This window comes from Oryzias latipes, chromosome 8 (genome assembly GCF_053564925.1).
Source record: "Oryzias latipes strain Hd-rR chromosome 8, Olatipes_Hd-rR_3.1".
NCBI lineage: Eukaryota > Metazoa > Chordata > Actinopteri > Beloniformes > Adrianichthyidae > Oryzias > Oryzias latipes.
The window spans coordinates 775001-794907 of NC_136244.1; the positions used below are offsets into that span (position 1 = coordinate 775001).

At 45.1% G+C, this 19907-nt stretch overlaps 1 protein-coding gene across 4 annotated transcripts in view; it reads right to left on the bottom strand.

The window, feature by feature from the left end:
* Window positions 1–19907, bottom strand: part of si:dkeyp-72e1.9 (syntaxin-binding protein 4) — a 55250-nt gene that overhangs the window by 12577 nt on the left and 22766 nt on the right. For all 4 annotated transcript variants that reach the window (XR_013657613.1, XM_023957890.2, XM_023957889.2 and 1 more), the window contains exons 8-11: window positions 18697–18838; window positions 7265–7371; window positions 7026–7161; window positions 6675–6747 (exon numbers count right to left, since the gene is read on the bottom strand). Coding sequence is in view for 3 of the 4 variants with exons in the window: in XM_023957890.2 (XP_023813658.1) it covers window positions 6675–6747; window positions 7026–7161; window positions 7265–7371; window positions 18697–18838 (458 nt within the window). In the remaining variant the exon portion in view is untranslated. The remainder of the gene's footprint in view (window positions 1–6674; window positions 6748–7025; window positions 7162–7264; window positions 7372–18696; window positions 18839–19907) is intronic.

Here is a 19907-nt window from a genome sequence, read left to right on the forward strand (position 1 = left end):
ATGCCCCCAGGGTAGCAGAGAGACATGGTTCCTCCATCTGTCTTTCTCAGTGGGATCAAGTCACAGATGGAAACAGTGACTGTTACCAAAAAACAAACTCATTGCGGCTAGACATTATGTCTATAAAAATACCAAAAGAAACTGCAACTTATCAACCTTAACACACTGGGAGCCGTTTCAAGGTACTGTCAGAAATACAAAGCTAAAAGCAAGCTCCTGCTCTGCTTGTACATAGACAGTCCTTGATAGGGGCCCTAATCACCATGTTCCTCCAACAGACAGTACTGCAAGAGACAAGATCAAAGGTTTTTCCAAGTCCAAAAAACATGTGGAGTGGATGGGAGAATTCCTGTGACCCCCTCAAGCACTCTGTGAAGGTATAGAACTCATCCACATTTTCTTGAATAATAAAAATTGCCTGGTTCCTTTAAGGTTTAGAGCTTCCTCTTTGCCAAACTCTCTTCTCAGATACCCTGGTGTGGACTTTCCCCAGGAAAGCCGAGTTGTATGTTCTTCCTGTAGATGGAGCACATCCTCCAGTCCCCCTTCTTGAAAAAAAGGTCTACCACCCCATTCTGCAACCCCCATGTGATGATACAAAGGTGTCACCCAAGACAAACCAACAACATCTAGGGACTTCAAAACTCAGGACAGACATTGTCCACCTATTGTGTGTTGCTATTGAGGAGCCTTTTGACTGCATCTGTAGCCTTCAGCTGAGCTGATTCTAGTCTGTTTAGAAGGTTAACATTTATTGTTCAGCTCAGATGCAGCAGTGCCACTCCATGTTTTCATATTTTTCCTTCCCATAGCAACATTTTAATGGCCTTTCCAGATCCATGTGCTGGATGAAACAAGATGGCGAGCCAACCATGAACCCGTTGAGGTTATCTTAGCAAAGGACCAGGCGCCCTCTGCTGGACACTGGACAACTCTTTTCTACTTGAAACCGGTAGGAACTTTCTTCATCCCCATGAAACATTGAGCACTCTGGGAAAATATTTGACAATCAAACTCAAACTCACAAACACCTGTGAGCCAAAGTCACGAGGAAAGAGAGACAGTTTTATTTTGAGGTTTATTCAGTCTTTTGTTATGTTTTTAAGTTGTGTTTTTTTCTTGTTTTGTTTCCATTCATGATAATACTGTAAAGTTTTATTTTCCAATCTGATTTATTGTTTTGTTGGTCGAAGCAATGATGGGAAGAAAGAATTCAAATTTAGCAAACTTACTTTAACTCAGGATGCGATAACAGAAATAAACTCAAATGAAACTGGGTTCATTCTGAAACTTGAACTTAAACTAGAACTGGAACCAACCAGAACTAAACCCTGAACAACAAGGAGAAAACCATCTAGATCCCAATTCTAAACTAAAGGTTTAACAAAACTGAACTTTGGTTAAAGCAAAATCCTTTCAATCTAAAGACCAAGATTAAACCATGCTGGAATTATTCTGTTTATTGGATGTACTGGATGTTTAGTGTCATATTTGTGTTTATTTTAATTTCAACTATACTGTGGTCTGTGGTCCTTTCAGGTTTTCCAAAGTACACGTTTTCTGTAATACTGTCGAACCTACTGGTCCGTGTTTTTACTGTAGCTATTCCTCAGAGGTGATGCGTACCTTCTTAGCCGTCGTCTCCTCAGTAACCGCCCGTGCTGGACCTGACTTTGATACAGACGTTCTAAACTGGTCAGTTAAATATACATTTTGAATCAGTAAACTTCTTTCTCTGGTTGATTTGCCCACCCTTGTAATTCCTGGCCAATAACTGTCTGAGAGACGGCAGTTTGAAAACAGACCAAACACGAGGTTCAGGACTTGATCAGACCAACGGACTTTTGCGGTCTGAATACACCCTAAGAACAGAACCTTCTGGATGTTTGTGTCCATTACAGAACCAAGACGTTGGTTGTTCGAAGCCTTCATAACTTCTTCATACAGCAACACTTTCAGGAAAAAAAAACACTTTTCTTTGACCCAGAGAATGTTCCAGATTGATTCATTTGTTGATGTTCTGGAAATTTGCTGAAATATTAGTAAAGATAATAACAACTATTTTCTGCCATAAGCACAGATGCGAGTCTCATGCTCATTTCCACTCTGCAGATATGCACAAACTCACCTCACCCAAACTGCTGACATCTGCTGCAGCTAGCAACTGACTTAACCAATCAGAGCTTGGCAGGGAACTAAGAGCTCATGGCACCTAGGAAATAACCTTGACTAGGATAATCCCGGTCAATAGGATTGAGACAGGCTGTCAGGCGGCTGCGAGCCAGAGACCATGGTTGACCCACAACACAAAAGCTGCTACTTTGGATGAAACCCTTCAGATTTTTTTGCCTAAAAGATGCATAAGTCACGTGTTATGTGACATTCTCCCTATGCTCGGATCTGTTGCTTCTTTCTCACAGAAATCTGGTCTGAACATTTTGAGAAGTAAGCTGGACAATAGATTCTCCAGAACGTACTGCCAGTGCAGAACACACAACTTAAAGGTAGAGTAACTGTCAAAGTCAGTTGCTCCCATTTTTTTGCACACAGAGAAGCTCAGTAAGAAAATGTGACTTATCAATTTTGATCATCATCAAAGTGTGTAATGTGGATGTTTATTGTTCCATATAATTCATATACACCCCAAATTAGAACAAACACTTTCATAACTATTCAAAACTTCAGAAATAAATTTGACAGCAGATTTTCCTGCTCTCCCCCTCTACTACCTTAACCTGGAGGAGCTTTGAGAGCTCAAGTGATCGTAGTGATTGTAGGATCCTTGAGCCTGGAGCTAAGCTGGCCGGGCCCTACACCCTTCGTAGGGTCTCCTAGACAGATCCAAGATAACGATTACAAGGATAAATTACATTAACCAGATTGGTATCATGGGGCCACACAGTGGACCAAGGCCTGGGGTTAGGGTTTGCAGGCGAGTGCCGGGCTTCTGTGGCTCTTCTCATGGGCCCCCATCAGTCCCAGCCCAAAGGGACGATGTGAAGGGACTGGTTATTTTTGGCTTGGGAGGTGGCTGAAGGTGGGAGCCATGGACCCCCAACCCCACGTTTGACCGCGTCTCCTCAACTACTGGGTAAAGAAAGAGGCAGAGTTACTACCTAGTGATGAGATAGGTCTGTTGCTGGGGCAGTAGGCCAGAGAGACTTTGCAGATCCGAAAACACTGAAGGTTTGCTGGGAATGTGTGGCTGAGCCCTCCTCCAGGGATGTCTTTAACTCCCATGCCTGTGAGAACGTAAAAAATCTACAAAGGCAGAGTGGAGACATCGAGTCCGAGTGGACCATTTTATCCACCTCTATTGTCTCCGTGGCTGTTCAGAGCTGTGCCGTAAGGTCTCTGGTGGTGCACCTGGTAGTGCACATCAAAGGTAACAGATGCCATTGAGATGAAGAAAGAGGCCTACCAAGTCCCTGTCTTGTTGGACTCCTGAGGCAGTCTAAGCAAGCCGTGGCCCAGGCATTTATAGAGGCTAAAACTTGGTTCTGGGATCTGGTCAGCCATTTTGTCAAACCGTCAAGCACATCAAGAAGCAGATTTTTGCCAACACTGTTTTTGGGCACAAGCGTAGAGCTGTTGACTTTGAGAGGGGATATTGTCAGAGCCCACCTGAATACTTTGAGGATCTCTTTAAATCTGCCGACACGTCTTCTGTTACGGAAGCAAAGGCTGGGTGCTCCAGAGCGGGGTTGTCTGCCAAAGTCACCAAAGCAGATGAAGAACTCCTTGATGGCAAGGCACCGCGGTTGACGTGGCAGTCGGGGACAGCACCACAGAGACGTGATCACCAATGTTTCTGTAGAACTATTAAAATAATTCAACCTGATCTCTCATCATCATCCCTGTCTTCCATGCATTGTCAATGGTATAAACACAGACACGGTCCATGTAGCCAACAGGCTAAAATCATTAGCTGGTAGGTCCTCCCACACGTGGCCGCAGCAGCGACCTTTTTGGTCAGGTGGCGGGCACAGAATTTACCGCACGGCGAAGGAGAGGCGGCCGATGCAAATTTGCCGCAGGAGTTGGTTACCTTGTGAACGCAGCTTAAGGCGATGGCGTGTACATTTCTCTCATCTCGCCTGCCCAAGAAGGAAGACTGGGGGGGTGCTCCAAACACCAGAGGTTATCAGACACAGGAGTCTCAACCAATGAAGAGCTCAATGAATGCCTATGCAAATGGAGAGCAAAGGAGGAGGGGCTAGAAAAGCCCCTGCAAACAAGTGGGTGGCAGAGTGTATGGACTAAAAACCCCAAAGTCATGTTGGGAAAATCCTCAAAAAGAACATGAAAGCAAAGATCCTGTGGGACTTGCAGATGCAGATGCAGACAGGAAGGTGATGGAGAACCAACCAGATAACGTGGTGGAAGAGAAGGAACAGAGCAAAGCCGTGGTTGTGGATGTGCCAAAAGCAAGTGATGGAACATCAAGAGGAAGGAACATGACAGATCAGAGAAATACCAGGGACTTTATCTAGAATGAAACAAGTGGGATGATGAATATGCCGTCGTTTTCTAAAGGCTGACTGTGTTTCATCTATTATTTGACCCATTGCTGATTTCAGTCTGTTGGCACAGACGTGCAGAAAATGTATAATCCCAGCAGAAGAGGGATTGGTCTCCAGTTATCACCTTATCTTTGCCTGGCGTTGGTAACAGAGAAATGATGCATTGTGGGTGATAACTTTTCTGATCGATGCATTCTACCTGCCTCAAAACCCATTTCTTTGATGTCTAATCAAATTGTCAGTAAAAACGTAGCTGTAGTAGGTCAGCAGACCTGATGGTGCCGCCAAAAAATGTAATCTTTGATTATTTTTCATTCCAAATTTGATTTTCGATCATGCTTGATATTTTTCACCCTGCTTTTCTCTTTTGGAAACTGTCTCTAACACGAAGTCCAACTAAATGCAGGCTGTAAATAAGCTTGTATTTTTGTTTGTAGATCACTGCAACAGATGATTTGTGAGCATCTCAAAGAGAAATACTAGAACATACTGGTTCTAGTATTTGAGTTTGTGTTTTCCTGCTGAAAACGCCCCCGTGAGGGGAGGGGTTTCAGTCCGTCATCAACTGGAAAGATAGAAACCTGCTGAGAGAACAAGAACAGATTCACTGAAGGGAAGCAGATGTTTTTTCCTGATTCTGCCTCCAGTTGATTCATTTTTACATGAAATCAAACCAAAAAACCCTAAAAACATGATCATGTTTTAGGTTCTTCTCATTGACAGTAAAGATGCAGCATTCTCATGAGGGGGGGCTCTTTTCAGCTCAACGCCACCCACCTCTGTAATGTTACAAACATGCTGCTAATAAAGTTTATACAAACCTCTTATTATTATATTTACAAAATAGGCTTTTTTAAAGTGTTCCAGTTTTCATTTTGTTGCATTTATCCGCTCCGTCTTAAAGTCCGCTCCAGGAAAACATAGTCTGACTTTAAAGTGGTGTCTGTACCAAAACTGTTCAGCCTGCGACTAATGATGATGTCACACTATTTGATTGGATTGGACGTGTGACAGAGAACAGTTTGAATGACATTTGTGTTGCTGCTGTGAGTCCAGCAGGTTTCTCCTCCACTTCTGTCTGGATCCTGGTAAAAATCCTCACATGTTCTGCTGCTTCAGCAGCTTCAACTCAAACTGACGTTACGGGGGTGGGGGGCACGGCGTGTGCTCGTGTTTTTATTCTCCGCCTCGCTGGCGTGGCTCCTCTTTGCTCGCTGCTGTTTTCACATCTGAGCTTTCTGAGAGACCGGCGGACGGACTTTCCTCAAACAACGGCAGAGAGCAGAGATCAAATAAAATGAATAAAACCTTGATTTCCCCAAAACTAATCAATAACATGGATTAACCCCCCAGCCCCACTGACTCACCACTGGCTTCATCAGGTTTATCCGGAACAAAGTTTAAAAAGAGAGTTTCATGACCTGACTGGTGTCATGGTCCTCATAATAGTTACTGGAATTATTTCAGTCTTTGTACTGATTCGGTTTTCAACTGGAACCTTTACAATTTACAATTCGTTTTTTTCCAAATGAAAGAAATCAGTTGAACTTTTTTTCTGCATTTAGCCTTTGATCAAAGGAATGACTGCTCCTTTTGATCTTTTTGTTTAGAATGCTGAGAAATCATTTCCAGAACATTTTTCTCCTAATGTCTTGGAAATGATTTCCTCCTGACATCGTCAGATGTAAACTTTTCTATTTTAAAATCCGTTTTTCTCATGTTACATTTCTACCTTTTCCATCTGTTAGTAGAAGACAGATGATTTATTGATCTTTACATTGATTTTATTTCACAAATACATTTAGTTCTTTTTCAAGAGTTTGAGTAATTTAGAAAGCGATGATTAAACTCCAGAGAGATGTTCAAAGAGACGGTCAGGGAGAGGAGAGCGGGAAATATTCCAGTTGAAAGATGACATTAGATGACCTGTGACTAACCGGTAATCTATTCTTCAGCATGGAGCGCGTTCAGAGTTATTCCAGGTGTGTTACAACTCTTAAGGTGACGCGACATAAACAATCTGAGGGTAAGTTTGAGCAGAGAAAAACACGGCAATGCCTTATGCAATGGATATATTCTAGATAAACTATGAAGGATTTACAAAACCATGTCCTGAAATGTCCCCTCTGAGAGAGCGTCTGAGAGATTTACCTGAAGCGTGAGTCTCTGGGGGACAGATGTCGGGGGACGGCGAGGACAAAGGGGCGTGGTCTTCTGCACAGCTCTGCACACAAACATCAGAACATTTGAAACCTTTTGCTTCATCAATACAGCAGAAACTTAGAGGATAGAGTGCAATCACAACCCGTGTGTGTAGAAAGTGTGCATGTATGCAGACACTCCGTGTCATATCTGTTGAAATGTACACGTTTATATCGTGTCACAACGACTGCATATGTGTGATTAACGTTCCTGACTCGATCATCACCAAACCCTCCTATGATTCCAGCAAAAGCTGTTCTTGTTTTGTGATTGAAATAAAGGGGGGGTCTTGGAGCTGACCTCAGGTGATCGGATGTGGACTTTCAGGCGTCCAGAGTTGGTTCCTGCAGCTCGCTGAACTCCGTTGTGTAGAGACGTGCTGCTGGGAAAAAGGCCTTTACCTGGAATGAAGGCTATCTCCACGGCGCTGTCTTGGCTGTGGACACAAAGGAAAGAGGGGCGGAGCTTGTAAGGAACCTCAGATTATGAAGACACGGAAGGATCCAACCAGGACAGAAAAGCAGAGGTGTGGGTGTCACCTAAACTTGACTTTATTCAGCATGCTTTTGGCTTCCTCGTGGGTCACACCAATCAGAGACTCCTTGTTGATGGCGATGAGCTGATCTCCTGGCCGCAGACGTCCGTCCTGGACAGAAAGAAAGGCTTTCAAATCTGGTTGACGCTGAACTCAGTCGATGCGGTTCAGCAGCATCAGATGCTCTGAAAGTCTTTCAAGTCAAACATGTCTTATTGGAGGAGTTCTTGCTGAAGCTTTCAGGCAGAGCTCTGCTTACTAAACGGCTTGATATTCCCTCTCATCTCACTGCTCTGCTTTTTCCTTCATAACCGCTGCAGTGACAAAAGCACGGCTGCTTAATCCCTGCTGACTCATTACAGAAGTCACAGCGCATGACAGCCCGCCGGTCTTTGCTCGGCACAGGGGATTAAAAAATGGATTTGAACAACCTGCTTCCAAAAGCAGAGGATCCCAAACAGAATACTTGGTGCTTGAACGTAGAGTCGTTTGGTTTGTCCTCATTTTGAGGACAGAGATCGTCATCAAGGCAACAAGCAGATACCTGACTGTCTTCTGACTGGTTCTGGCTGTCTGTTCAGGATTCTGTTAGACACTAAATCATCTTCTGGTCCAAAAAAAAACCAAACTGCTAGTTAAACTAAAAAAAGGCAAATCCAGGATGGCAGAGCTGATGGCTGGATTGAGTCCTGAGGTCCTCAAAATGTAGCAGCTGCTTAAATTCTCTGGATTTGAAACCAGCCAACATTAAACCTGTTTGCAGCCGGCTTCCTTCAAAACACAAATGCACTTTGATGCCCCGCCGCCCCCCCGTGCTGGCCCATATTTGACAGTGTGGGAGGATGAAGGGATTAACCAGAGAAAAGAAGCAACGCGAGGACAAGAGCGGCAGCGTCTCTTTCAGATCTTTGATGCTTTTTGAAATCAAACTTTACATATTTAAATCTAAAACAAAGAAAATAAGTCCTATGGTGAAATATTATTGAATAAAAACTGTAAAACATGAGAGTCAGACGTAAAAGGAGCAGATGTGTGGGTGGTGGTTTCATCATGTGGGCTTTGAGGAACACTTAGAGGCTGTGAAAGCCTGAACGCACAACCCCCAAACAACACAAGATGGACAACACACAACCCCCAAACAACACAAGATGGACAACACACAACCCTCAAACAACACAAGATGGACAACACACAACCCCCAAACAACACAAGATGGACAACACACAACCCTCAAACAACACAAGATGGACAACACACAACCCCCAAACAACACAAGATGGACAACACACAACCCCCAAACAACACAAGATGGACAACACACAACCCTCAAACAACACAAGATGGACAACGCACAACCCCCAAACAACACAAGAGGGACAACACACAACCCCCAAACAACACAAGAGGGACAACACACAACCCCCAAACAACACAAGATGGACAACACACAACCCCCAAACAACACAAGATGGACAACACACAACCCCCAAACAACACAAGATGGACAACACACAACCCCCAAACAACACAAGATGGACAACACACAACCCTCAAACAACACAAGATGGACAACGCACAACCCCCAAACAAAACAAGATGGACAACACACAACCCTCAAACAACACAAGATGGACAACACACAACCCCCAAACAACACAAGATGGACAACACACAACCCCCAAACAACACAAGATGGACAACACACAACCCTCAAACAACACAAGATGGACAACGCACAACCCCCAAACAACACAAGATGGACAACACACAACCCTCAAACAACACAAGATGGACAACACACAACCCCCAAACAACACAAGATGGACAACACACAACCCCCAAACAACACAAGATGGACAACACACAACCCTCAAACAACACAAGATGGACAACGCACAACCCCCAAACAACACAAGAGGGACAACACACAACCCCCAAACAACACAAGAGGGACAACACACAACCCCCAAACAACACAAGATGGACAACACACAACCCCCAAACAACACAAGATGGACAACACACAACCCCCAAACAACACAAGATGGACAACACACAACCCCCAAACAACACAAGATGGACAACACACAACACCCAAACAACACAAGATGGACAACGCACAACCCCCAAACAACACAAGATGGACAACACACAACCCCCAAACAACACAAGATGGACAACACACAACACCCAAACAACACAAGATGGACAACACACAACACCCAAACAACACAAGATGGACAACGCACAACCCCCAAACAACACAAGAGGGACAACACACAACCCCCAAACAACACAAGATGGACAACACACAACACCCAAACAACACAAGATGGACAACACACAACACCCAAACAACACAAGATGGACAACGCACAACCCCCAAACAACACAAGAGGGACAACGCACAACACCCAAACAACACAAGAGGGACAACACACAACCCCCAAACAACACAAGAGGGACAACACACAACCCCCAAACAACACAAGATGGACAACACACAACACCCAAACAACACAAGATGGACAACACACAACACCCAAACAACACAAGATGGACAACACACAACACCCAAACAACACAAGAGGGACAACGCACAACACCCAAACAACACAAGATGGACAACACACAACCCCCAAACAACACAAGATGGACAACACACAACCCCCAAACAACACAAGATGGACAACACACAACCCCCAAACAACACAAGATGGACAACACACAACCCCCAAACAACACAAGATGGACAACACACAACACCCAAACAACACAAGATGGACAACACACAACACCCAAACAACACAAGATGGACAATGCACAACCCCCAAACAACACAAGAGGGACAACACACAACACCCAAACAACACAAGATGGACAACGCACAACCCCCAAACAACACAAGATGGACAACACACAACACCCAAACAACACAAGATGGACAACACACAACACCCAAACAACACAAGATGGACAACGCACAACCCCCAAACAACACAAGAGGGACAACGCACAACACCCAAACAACACAAGAGGGACAACACACAACCCCCAAACAACACAAGAGGGACAACACACAACCCCCAAACAACACAAGATGGACAACACACAACACCCAAACAACACAAGATGGACAACACACAACACCCAAACAACACAAGATGGACAACACACAACACCCAAACAACACAAGAGGGACAACGCACAACACCCAAACAACACAAGATGGACAACACACAACCCCCAAACAACACAAGAGGGACAACACACAACCCCCAAACAACACAAGATGGACAACACACAACACCCAAACAACACAAGATGGACAACACACAACACCCAAACAACACAAGATGGACAACGCACAACCCCCAAACAACACAAGAGGGACAACGCACAACCCCCAAACAACACAAGAGGGACAACACACAACCCCCAAACAACACAAGATGGACAACACACAACCCCCAAACAACACAAGAGGGACAACACACAACCCCCAAACAACACAAGAGGGACAACTCACAACCCCCAAACAACACAAGATGGACAACGCACAACCCCCAAACAACACAAGAGGGACAACACACAACCCCCAAACAACACAAGAGGGACAACACACAACCCCCAAACAACACAAGATGGACAACACACAACCCCCAAACAACACAAGATGGACAACGCACAACCCCCAAACAACACAAGAGGGACAACACACAACCCCCAAACAACACAAGAGGGACAACACACAACCCCCAAACAACACAAGATGGACAACACACAACCCCCAAACAACACAAGAGGGACAACACACAACCCCCAAACAACACAAGATGGACAACACACAACCCCCAAACAACACAAGAGGGACAACACACAACCCCCAAACAACACAAGAGGGACAACACACAACCCCCAAACAACACAAGATGGACAACACACAACCCCCAAACAACACAAGATGGACAACACACAACCCCCAAACAACACAAGATGGACAACGCACAACCCCCAAACAACACAAGAGGGACAACACACAACCCCCAAACAACACAAGAGGGACAACACACAACCCCCAAACAACACAAGATGGACAACACACAACACCCAAACAACACAAGATGGACAACACACAACCCCCAAACAACACAAGATGGACAACACACAACCCCCAAACAACACAAGATGGACAACACACAACACCCAAACAACACAAGATGGACAACACACAACACCCAAACAACACAAGATGGACAACGCACAACCCCCAAACAACACAAGAGGGACAACACACAACCCCCAAACAACACAAGATGGACAACACACAACACCCAAACAACACAAGATGGACAACACACAACACCCAAACAACACAAGATGGACAACGCACAACCCCCAAACAACACAAGAGGGACAACGCACAACACCCAAACAACACAAGAGGGACAACACACAACCCCCAAACAACACAAGAGGGACAACACACAACCCCCAAACAACACAAGATGGACAACACACAACACCCAAACAACACAAGATGGACAACACACAACACCCAAACAACACAAGATGGACAACACACAACACCCAAACAACACAAGAGGGACAACGCACAACACCCAAACAACACAAGATGGACAACACACAACCCCCAAACAACACAAGATGGACAACACACAACCCCCAAACAACACAAGATGGACAACACACAACCCCCAAACAACACAAGATGGACAACACACAACCCCCAAACAACACAAGATGGACAACACACAACACCCAAACAACACAAGATGGACAACGCACAACACCCAAACAACACAAGATGGACAACGCACAACCCCCAAACAACACAAGAGGGACAACACACAACCCCCAAACAACACAAGATGGACAACACACAACACCCAAACAACACAAGATGGACAACACACAACACCCAAACAACACAAGATGGACAACGCACAACACCCAAACAACACAAGAGGGACAACACACAACCCCCAAACAACACAAGAGGGACAACACACAACCCCCAAACAACACAAGATGGACAACACACAACACCCAAACAACACAAGATGGACAACACACAACACCCAAACAACACAAGATGGACAACACACAACACCCAAACAACACAAGAGGGACAACGCACAACACCCAAACAACACAAGAGGGACAACACACAACCCCCAAACAACACAAGATGGACAACACACAACCCCCAAACAACACAAGATGGACAACACACAACACCCAAACAACACAAGATGGACAACGCACAACCCCCAAACAACACAAGAGGGACAACGCACAACCCCCAAACAACACAAGAGGGACAACACACAACCCCCAAACAACACAAGATGGACAACACACAACCCCCAAACAACACAAGAGGGACAACAAACAACCCCCAAACAACACAAGAGGGACAACACACAACCCCCAAACAACACAAGATGGACAACACACAACACCCAAACAACACAAGAGGGACAACACACAACCCCCAAACAACACAAGAGGGACAACACACAACCCCCAAACAACACAAGATGGACAACACACAACCCCCAAACAACACAAGAGGGACAACACACAACCCCAAAACAACACAAGAGGGACAACACACAACGCCCAAACAACACAAGAGGGACAACACACAACACCCAAACAACACAAGATGGACAACACACAACCCCCAAACAACACAAGAGGGACAACACACAACCCCCAAACAACACAAGAGGGACAACACACAACCCCCAAACAACACAAGAGGGACAACACACAACTCCCAAACAACACAAGAGGGACAACACACAACCCCCAAACAACACAAGATGGACAACACACAACACCCAAACAACACAAGATGGACAACACACAACACCCAAACAACACAAGATGGACAACACACAACACCCAAACAACACAAGATGGACAACACACAACCCCCAAACAACACAAGAGGGACAACGCACAACACCCAAACAACACAAGAGGGACAACACACAACCCCCAAACAACACAAGATGGACAACACACAACCCCCAAACAACAAAAGATGGACAACACACAACACCCAAACAACACAAGATGGACAACACACAACCCCCAAACAACACAAGATGGACAACACACAACACCCAAACAACACAAGATGGACAACACACAACACCCAAACAACACAAGAGGGACAACACACAACCCCCAAACAACACAAGATGGACAACACACAACCCCCAAACAACACAAGATGGACAACACACAACACCCAAACAACACAAGATGGACAACACACAACACCCAAACAACACAAGATGGACAACACACAACCCCCAAACAACACAAGAGGGACAACACACAACACCCAAACAACACAAGATGGACAACACACAACACCCAAACAACACAAGATGGACAACACACAACCCCCAAACAACACAAGATGGACAACACACAACCCCCAAACAACACAAGATGGACAACACACAACCCCCAAACAACACAAGATGGACAACACACAACCCCCAAACAACACAAGATGGACAACACACAACACCCAAACAACACAAGATGGACAACACACAACACCCAAACAACACAAGATGGACAACACACAACCCCCAAACAACACAAGATGGACAACACACAACCCCCAAACAACACAAGAGGGACAACACACAACCCCCAAACAACACAAGAGGGACAACACACAACCCCCAAACAACACAAGATGGACAACACACAACCCCCAAACAACACAAGAGGGACAACACACAACACCCAAACAACACAAGAGGGACAACACACAACACCCAAACAACACAAGAGGGACAACACACAACCCCCAAACAACACAAGATGGACAACACACAACCCCCAAACAACACAAGAGGGACAACACACAACCCCCAAACAACACAAGATGGACAACACGCAACCCCCAAACAACACAAGATGGACAACACACAACCCCCAAACAACACAAGAGGGACAACACACAACCCCCAAACAACACAAGATGGACAACACGCAACCCCCAAACAACACAAGATGGACAACACACAACCCCCAAACAACACAAGAGGGACAACACACAACCCCCAAACAACACAAGATGGACAACACACAACCCCCAAACAACACAAGATGGACAACACACAACACCCAAACAACACAAGAGGGACAACACACAACACCCAAACAACACAAGAGGGACAACACACAACACCCAAACAACACAAGATGGACAACACACAACACCCAAACAACACAAGATGGACAACACACAACACCCAAACAACACAAGAGGGACAACACACAACCCCCAAACAACACAAGATGGACAACACACAACCCCCAAACAACACAAGAGGGACAACACACAACCCCCAAACAACACAAGATGGACAACACGCAACCCCCAAACAACACAAGATGGACAACACACAACCCCCAAACAACACAAGAGGGACAACACACAACCCCCAAACAACACAAGATGGACAACACACAACCCCCAAACAACACAAGATGGACAACACACAACACCCAAACAACACAAGAGGGACAACACACAACCCCCAAACAACACAAGAGGGACAACACACAACACCCAAACAACACAAGATGGACAACACACAACACCCAAACAACACAAGAGGGACAACACACAACCCCCAAACAACACAAGATGGACAACACACAACACCCAAACAACACAAGAGGGACAACACACAACACCCAAACAACACAAGATGGACAACACGCAACCCCCAAACAACACAAGATGGACAACACACAACCCCCAAACAACACAAGAGGGACAACACACAACCCCCAAACAACACAAGATGGACAACACACAACCCCCAAACAACACAAGATGGACAACACACAACACCCAAACAACACAAGAGGGACAACACACAACACCCAAACAACACAAGAGGGACAACACACAACACCCAAACAACACAAGATGGACAACACACAACACCCAAACAACACAAGAGGGACAACACACAACCCCCTAACAACACAAGATGGACAACACACAACACCCAAACAACACAAGAGGGACAACACACAACACCCAAACAACACAAGAGGGACAACACACAACACCCAAACAACACAAGATGGACAACACACAACACCCAAACAACACAAGAGGGACAACACACAACCCCCAAACAACACAAGATGGACAACACACAACCCCCAAACAACACAAGAGGGACAACACACAACCCCCAAACAACACAAGATGGACAACACGCAACACCCAAACAACACAAGAGGGACAACACACAACCCCCAAACAACACAAGAGGGACAACACGCAACCCCCAAACAACACAAGATGGACAACACACAAACCCCAAACAACACAAGAGGGACAACACACAACCCCCAAACAACACAAGATGGACAACACGCAACCCCCAAACAACACAAGATGGACAACACACAACCCCCAAACAACACAAGATGGACAACACACAACCCCCAAACAACACAAGAGGGACAACACACAACCCCCAAACAACACAAGATGGACAACACACAACACCCAAACAACACAAGAGGGACAACACACAACACCCAAACAACACAAGAGGGACAACACACAACACCCAAACAACACAAGATGGACAACACACAACACCCAAACAACACAAGATGGACAACACACAACACCCAAACAACACAAGAGGGACAACACACAACCCCCAAACAACACAAGATGGACAACACACAACCCCCAAACAACACAAGAGGGACAACACACAACCCCCAAACAACACAAGATGGACAACACGCAACCCCCAAACAACACAAGATGGACAACACACAACCCCCAAACAACACAAGAGGGACAACACACAACCCCCAAACAACACAAGATGGACAACACACAACCCCCAAACAACACAAGATGGACAACACACAACACCCAAACAACACAAGAGGGACAACACACAACACCCAAACAACACAAGAGGGACAACACACAACACCCAAACAACACAAGATGGACAACACACAACACCCAAACAACACAAGAGGGACAACACACAACCCCCAAACAACACAAGATGGACAACACACAACACCCAAACAACACAAGAGGGACAACACACAACACCCAAACAACACAAGATGGACAACACGCAACCCCCAAACAACACAAGATGGACAACACACAACCCCCAAACAACACAAGAGGGACAACACACAACCCCCAAACAACACAAGATGGACAACACACAACCCCCAAACAACACAAGATGGACAACACACAACACCCAAACAACACAAGAGGGACAACACACAACACCCAAACAACACAAGAGGGACAACACACAACACCCAAACAACACAAGATGGACAACACACAACACCCAAACAACACAAGAGGGACAACACACAACCCCCTAACAACACAAGATGGACAACACACAACACCCAAACAACACAAGAGGGACAACACACAACACCCAAACAACACAAGAGGGACAACACACAACACCCAAACAACACAAGATGGACAACACACAACACCCAAACAACACAAGAGGGACAACACACAACCCCCAAACAACACAAGATGGACAACACACAACCCCCAAACAACACAAGAGGGACAACACACAACCCCCAAACAACACAAGATGGACAACACGCAACACCCAAACAACACAAGAGGGACAACACACAACCCCCAAACAACACAAGAGGGACAACACGCAACCCCCAAACAACACAAGATGGACAACACACAAACCCCAAACAACACAAGAGGGACAACACACAACCCCCAAACAACACAAGATGGACAACACGCAACCCCCAAACAACACAAGATGGACAACACACAACCCCCAAACAACACAAGATGGACAACACACAACCCCCAAACAACACAAGAGGGACAACACACAACCCCCAAACAACACAAGATGGACAACACACAACACCCAAACAAAACAAGAGGGACAACACACAACCCCCAAACAACACAAGATGGACAACACACAACCCCCAAACAACACAAGATGGACAACACACAACCCCCAAACAACACAAGAGGGACAACACACAACCCCCAAACAACACAAGATGGACAACACGCAACCCCCAAACAACACAAGATGGACTCCATTTTAAGCACAGGTGGGGAAAACATGTCCCAACATTGATGGCTGTTATTGTGGACTTGATGACCTGAGAGCGTGGGGCACATGCAGCAGACGACAGATGGACATAAAGCAGGAAGCTCCTTCAAAAGGATGAAACATTCAGATGCACCTAAAAAAGTGTGGAGTAAAGAATGGACTGGTGTTTTCTAACAAACCCCGTCTTTGCTGCTTCCCATTGGCTGGAACTTCAGGGTTTAATCAGGGGAGGGGTCCTTAGAAAACACACGTGTCCATGGAGACCTGCCCAACTCTGTAAAACCTTTATCTCAAATCCTATCTGTCACAGTTAAACCGTGGATTTACTTTAAAAAAGACAAAGTTTTCTCTCAACAAATTTTAAAGTGAAAACAGGATTAATCACTTCAGAAAGGAAATCTGCTGACTGAAGCCGTTTGGGCGACTGTGACGCTCTAACACACTCCATTGGAGGAGACGGGCTCCTTTGAGGTCTGCATAAGCAGTAACTTCTACTTACTTCTGATAAAAGTCATATATTGATGTATTGACATTACTTTAAAAGAGGAAGGATAGCAGTGTATTCGTCTAGGAGGGAAGCCATAACACTCTTATCAAACTATTTCAGTCTTTTTCTTTCCAAATGACTCTTGTCTCTGTAAACGGACACATGTTGTTTAGTTTGACCTCATTGTTGTTTCATTATTCATCAAATGATCATTACAACGAAAACTCTGTGTGGATTCATTACTAATGACTCTAAATCTAGTTTCAATGTAAAACATAAAACTATGTATTAGTGCCTACAATTCCATCCAAGGAGGGTGGAGCCTAATCAATATAATTGATTGAAGTCCCCCTCTGATCATCTCCTGACTTATCTTCAAAGCGTTCCCAGTGGTCTTTTAATGATGACGATGCTGTTTTTAGCCCAAATCTAACACAGAGTCATTTTTAGGACATAGTTTCTGCAGAGCAGCAGGAGTTCATGAGAAATTCTCATTTAAATTGTGGGCGGGACTGTTTGTGTGGAAGTAAACCTCCGCTGTTATCCCATCATTCCTTTGTTTACTCTCTCTCCTGCTATCTTACAGCCCCCGAACAAACATTAGCAGTGCAACAAAAAAGTTGAGCAATATCAGATCTATCCATCCGTCCCTCTTTGAACCCCCAGATGTCAAAGCGAGGACTGTGTCAGACACCAAATGAAGACCATGCTGGTTGAGCGTTCACTCGGTCAGAATAGTGTTCTGGTCCGTACCTTGTGGCAGTCTCCTCCTGACAGCACCTCCTCGATGAAGACTGCTGGACCATCGGGCCTATTGGAGCCTCCTCCAATGCTGATTCCTAAGTTACTGGATCTCGTGACAGAAATAAGCTGGATGACACCTTCGCCTGGGTGACTGAGAGCACACACAATTGTTAAATGTTGTCTTCATAAGACAAAATAAAGGAAATTTCCCCAAAACAATAATGCTTTAATAGGAAAAGTCCTGCATAGAAGACAATGTTAATCTGGGTTTAAAAAAACAAATTCAATGTTTTGTAGTCACTTGTTTTGAAAACCCAAGTGTTGTTATGTGGTGGCAATCTATGAATAAATATAATTCTAAAATATTTATGAATCTCTTTGTGGTTTAAATGCTCGCACCGATTCCACAAAGACACTTCTTACTGTTTATAATGTAATGATGGATTTAACAAAATATATCTTAAGGATGTGAAAGTGCACTAAATGTGACCAAAACTAGTGCCTTAGTATAAAAAGTAGATGTCTCCTATTTAATAATGGAGGTTACCATCAGTTAACCTGTACAGTCACTTCAAAAGGAAACAGTTGGTAGACTTCCTCCTATTTGTTGAGCTGAAAACCAAATACAAACAGAGCTCCACATAAAAGAAAGACAGTTATGCTGTCGATTGGGTTTAGACAGATTGAAGCAAAGATTTGTCATTTATTTTACAGTTAAAAGCATAAAACACCCCCCTCCCCCTCCCCGGGTGGTTTCTCCTCCAAGCTGGGGTCCTCTACCAGAGGCCTGGGAGCTTGAGGGTCCTGCAGGATCTTAGCTGTTCCTGTTCTTTTCTGGACTGAGAGGTCTGAGGTCTTTCCAGGTATCTGTTGTAGCCCCTCCTCCAGCTTGGGGGTTACTGCCCCGCGTGCTCCAATTACCACAGGTACCACTGTCACCTTCACTTTCCAGGCTTTCTCCAGTTCTTCTCTGAGTTCCTGGTATTTCTCCAGTTTCTCATGTTCCTTCTTCCTGATGTTCCCATCGCTTGGTGTGGATATATATCTATATATGGATCAAAGTATTTTGATCCACTCATGTATTTCTGAGTATTCCTCTAAAAACCTGCATCTCTGAGCCCTTCCAGTCCACAAAGACAAGTGGGCTCTCACATTGTGACATCACAAAGTGAGAACAGCCCCTTCCAGGAAGAGTCTGCACTGCCAGGCCAATCCCCCCC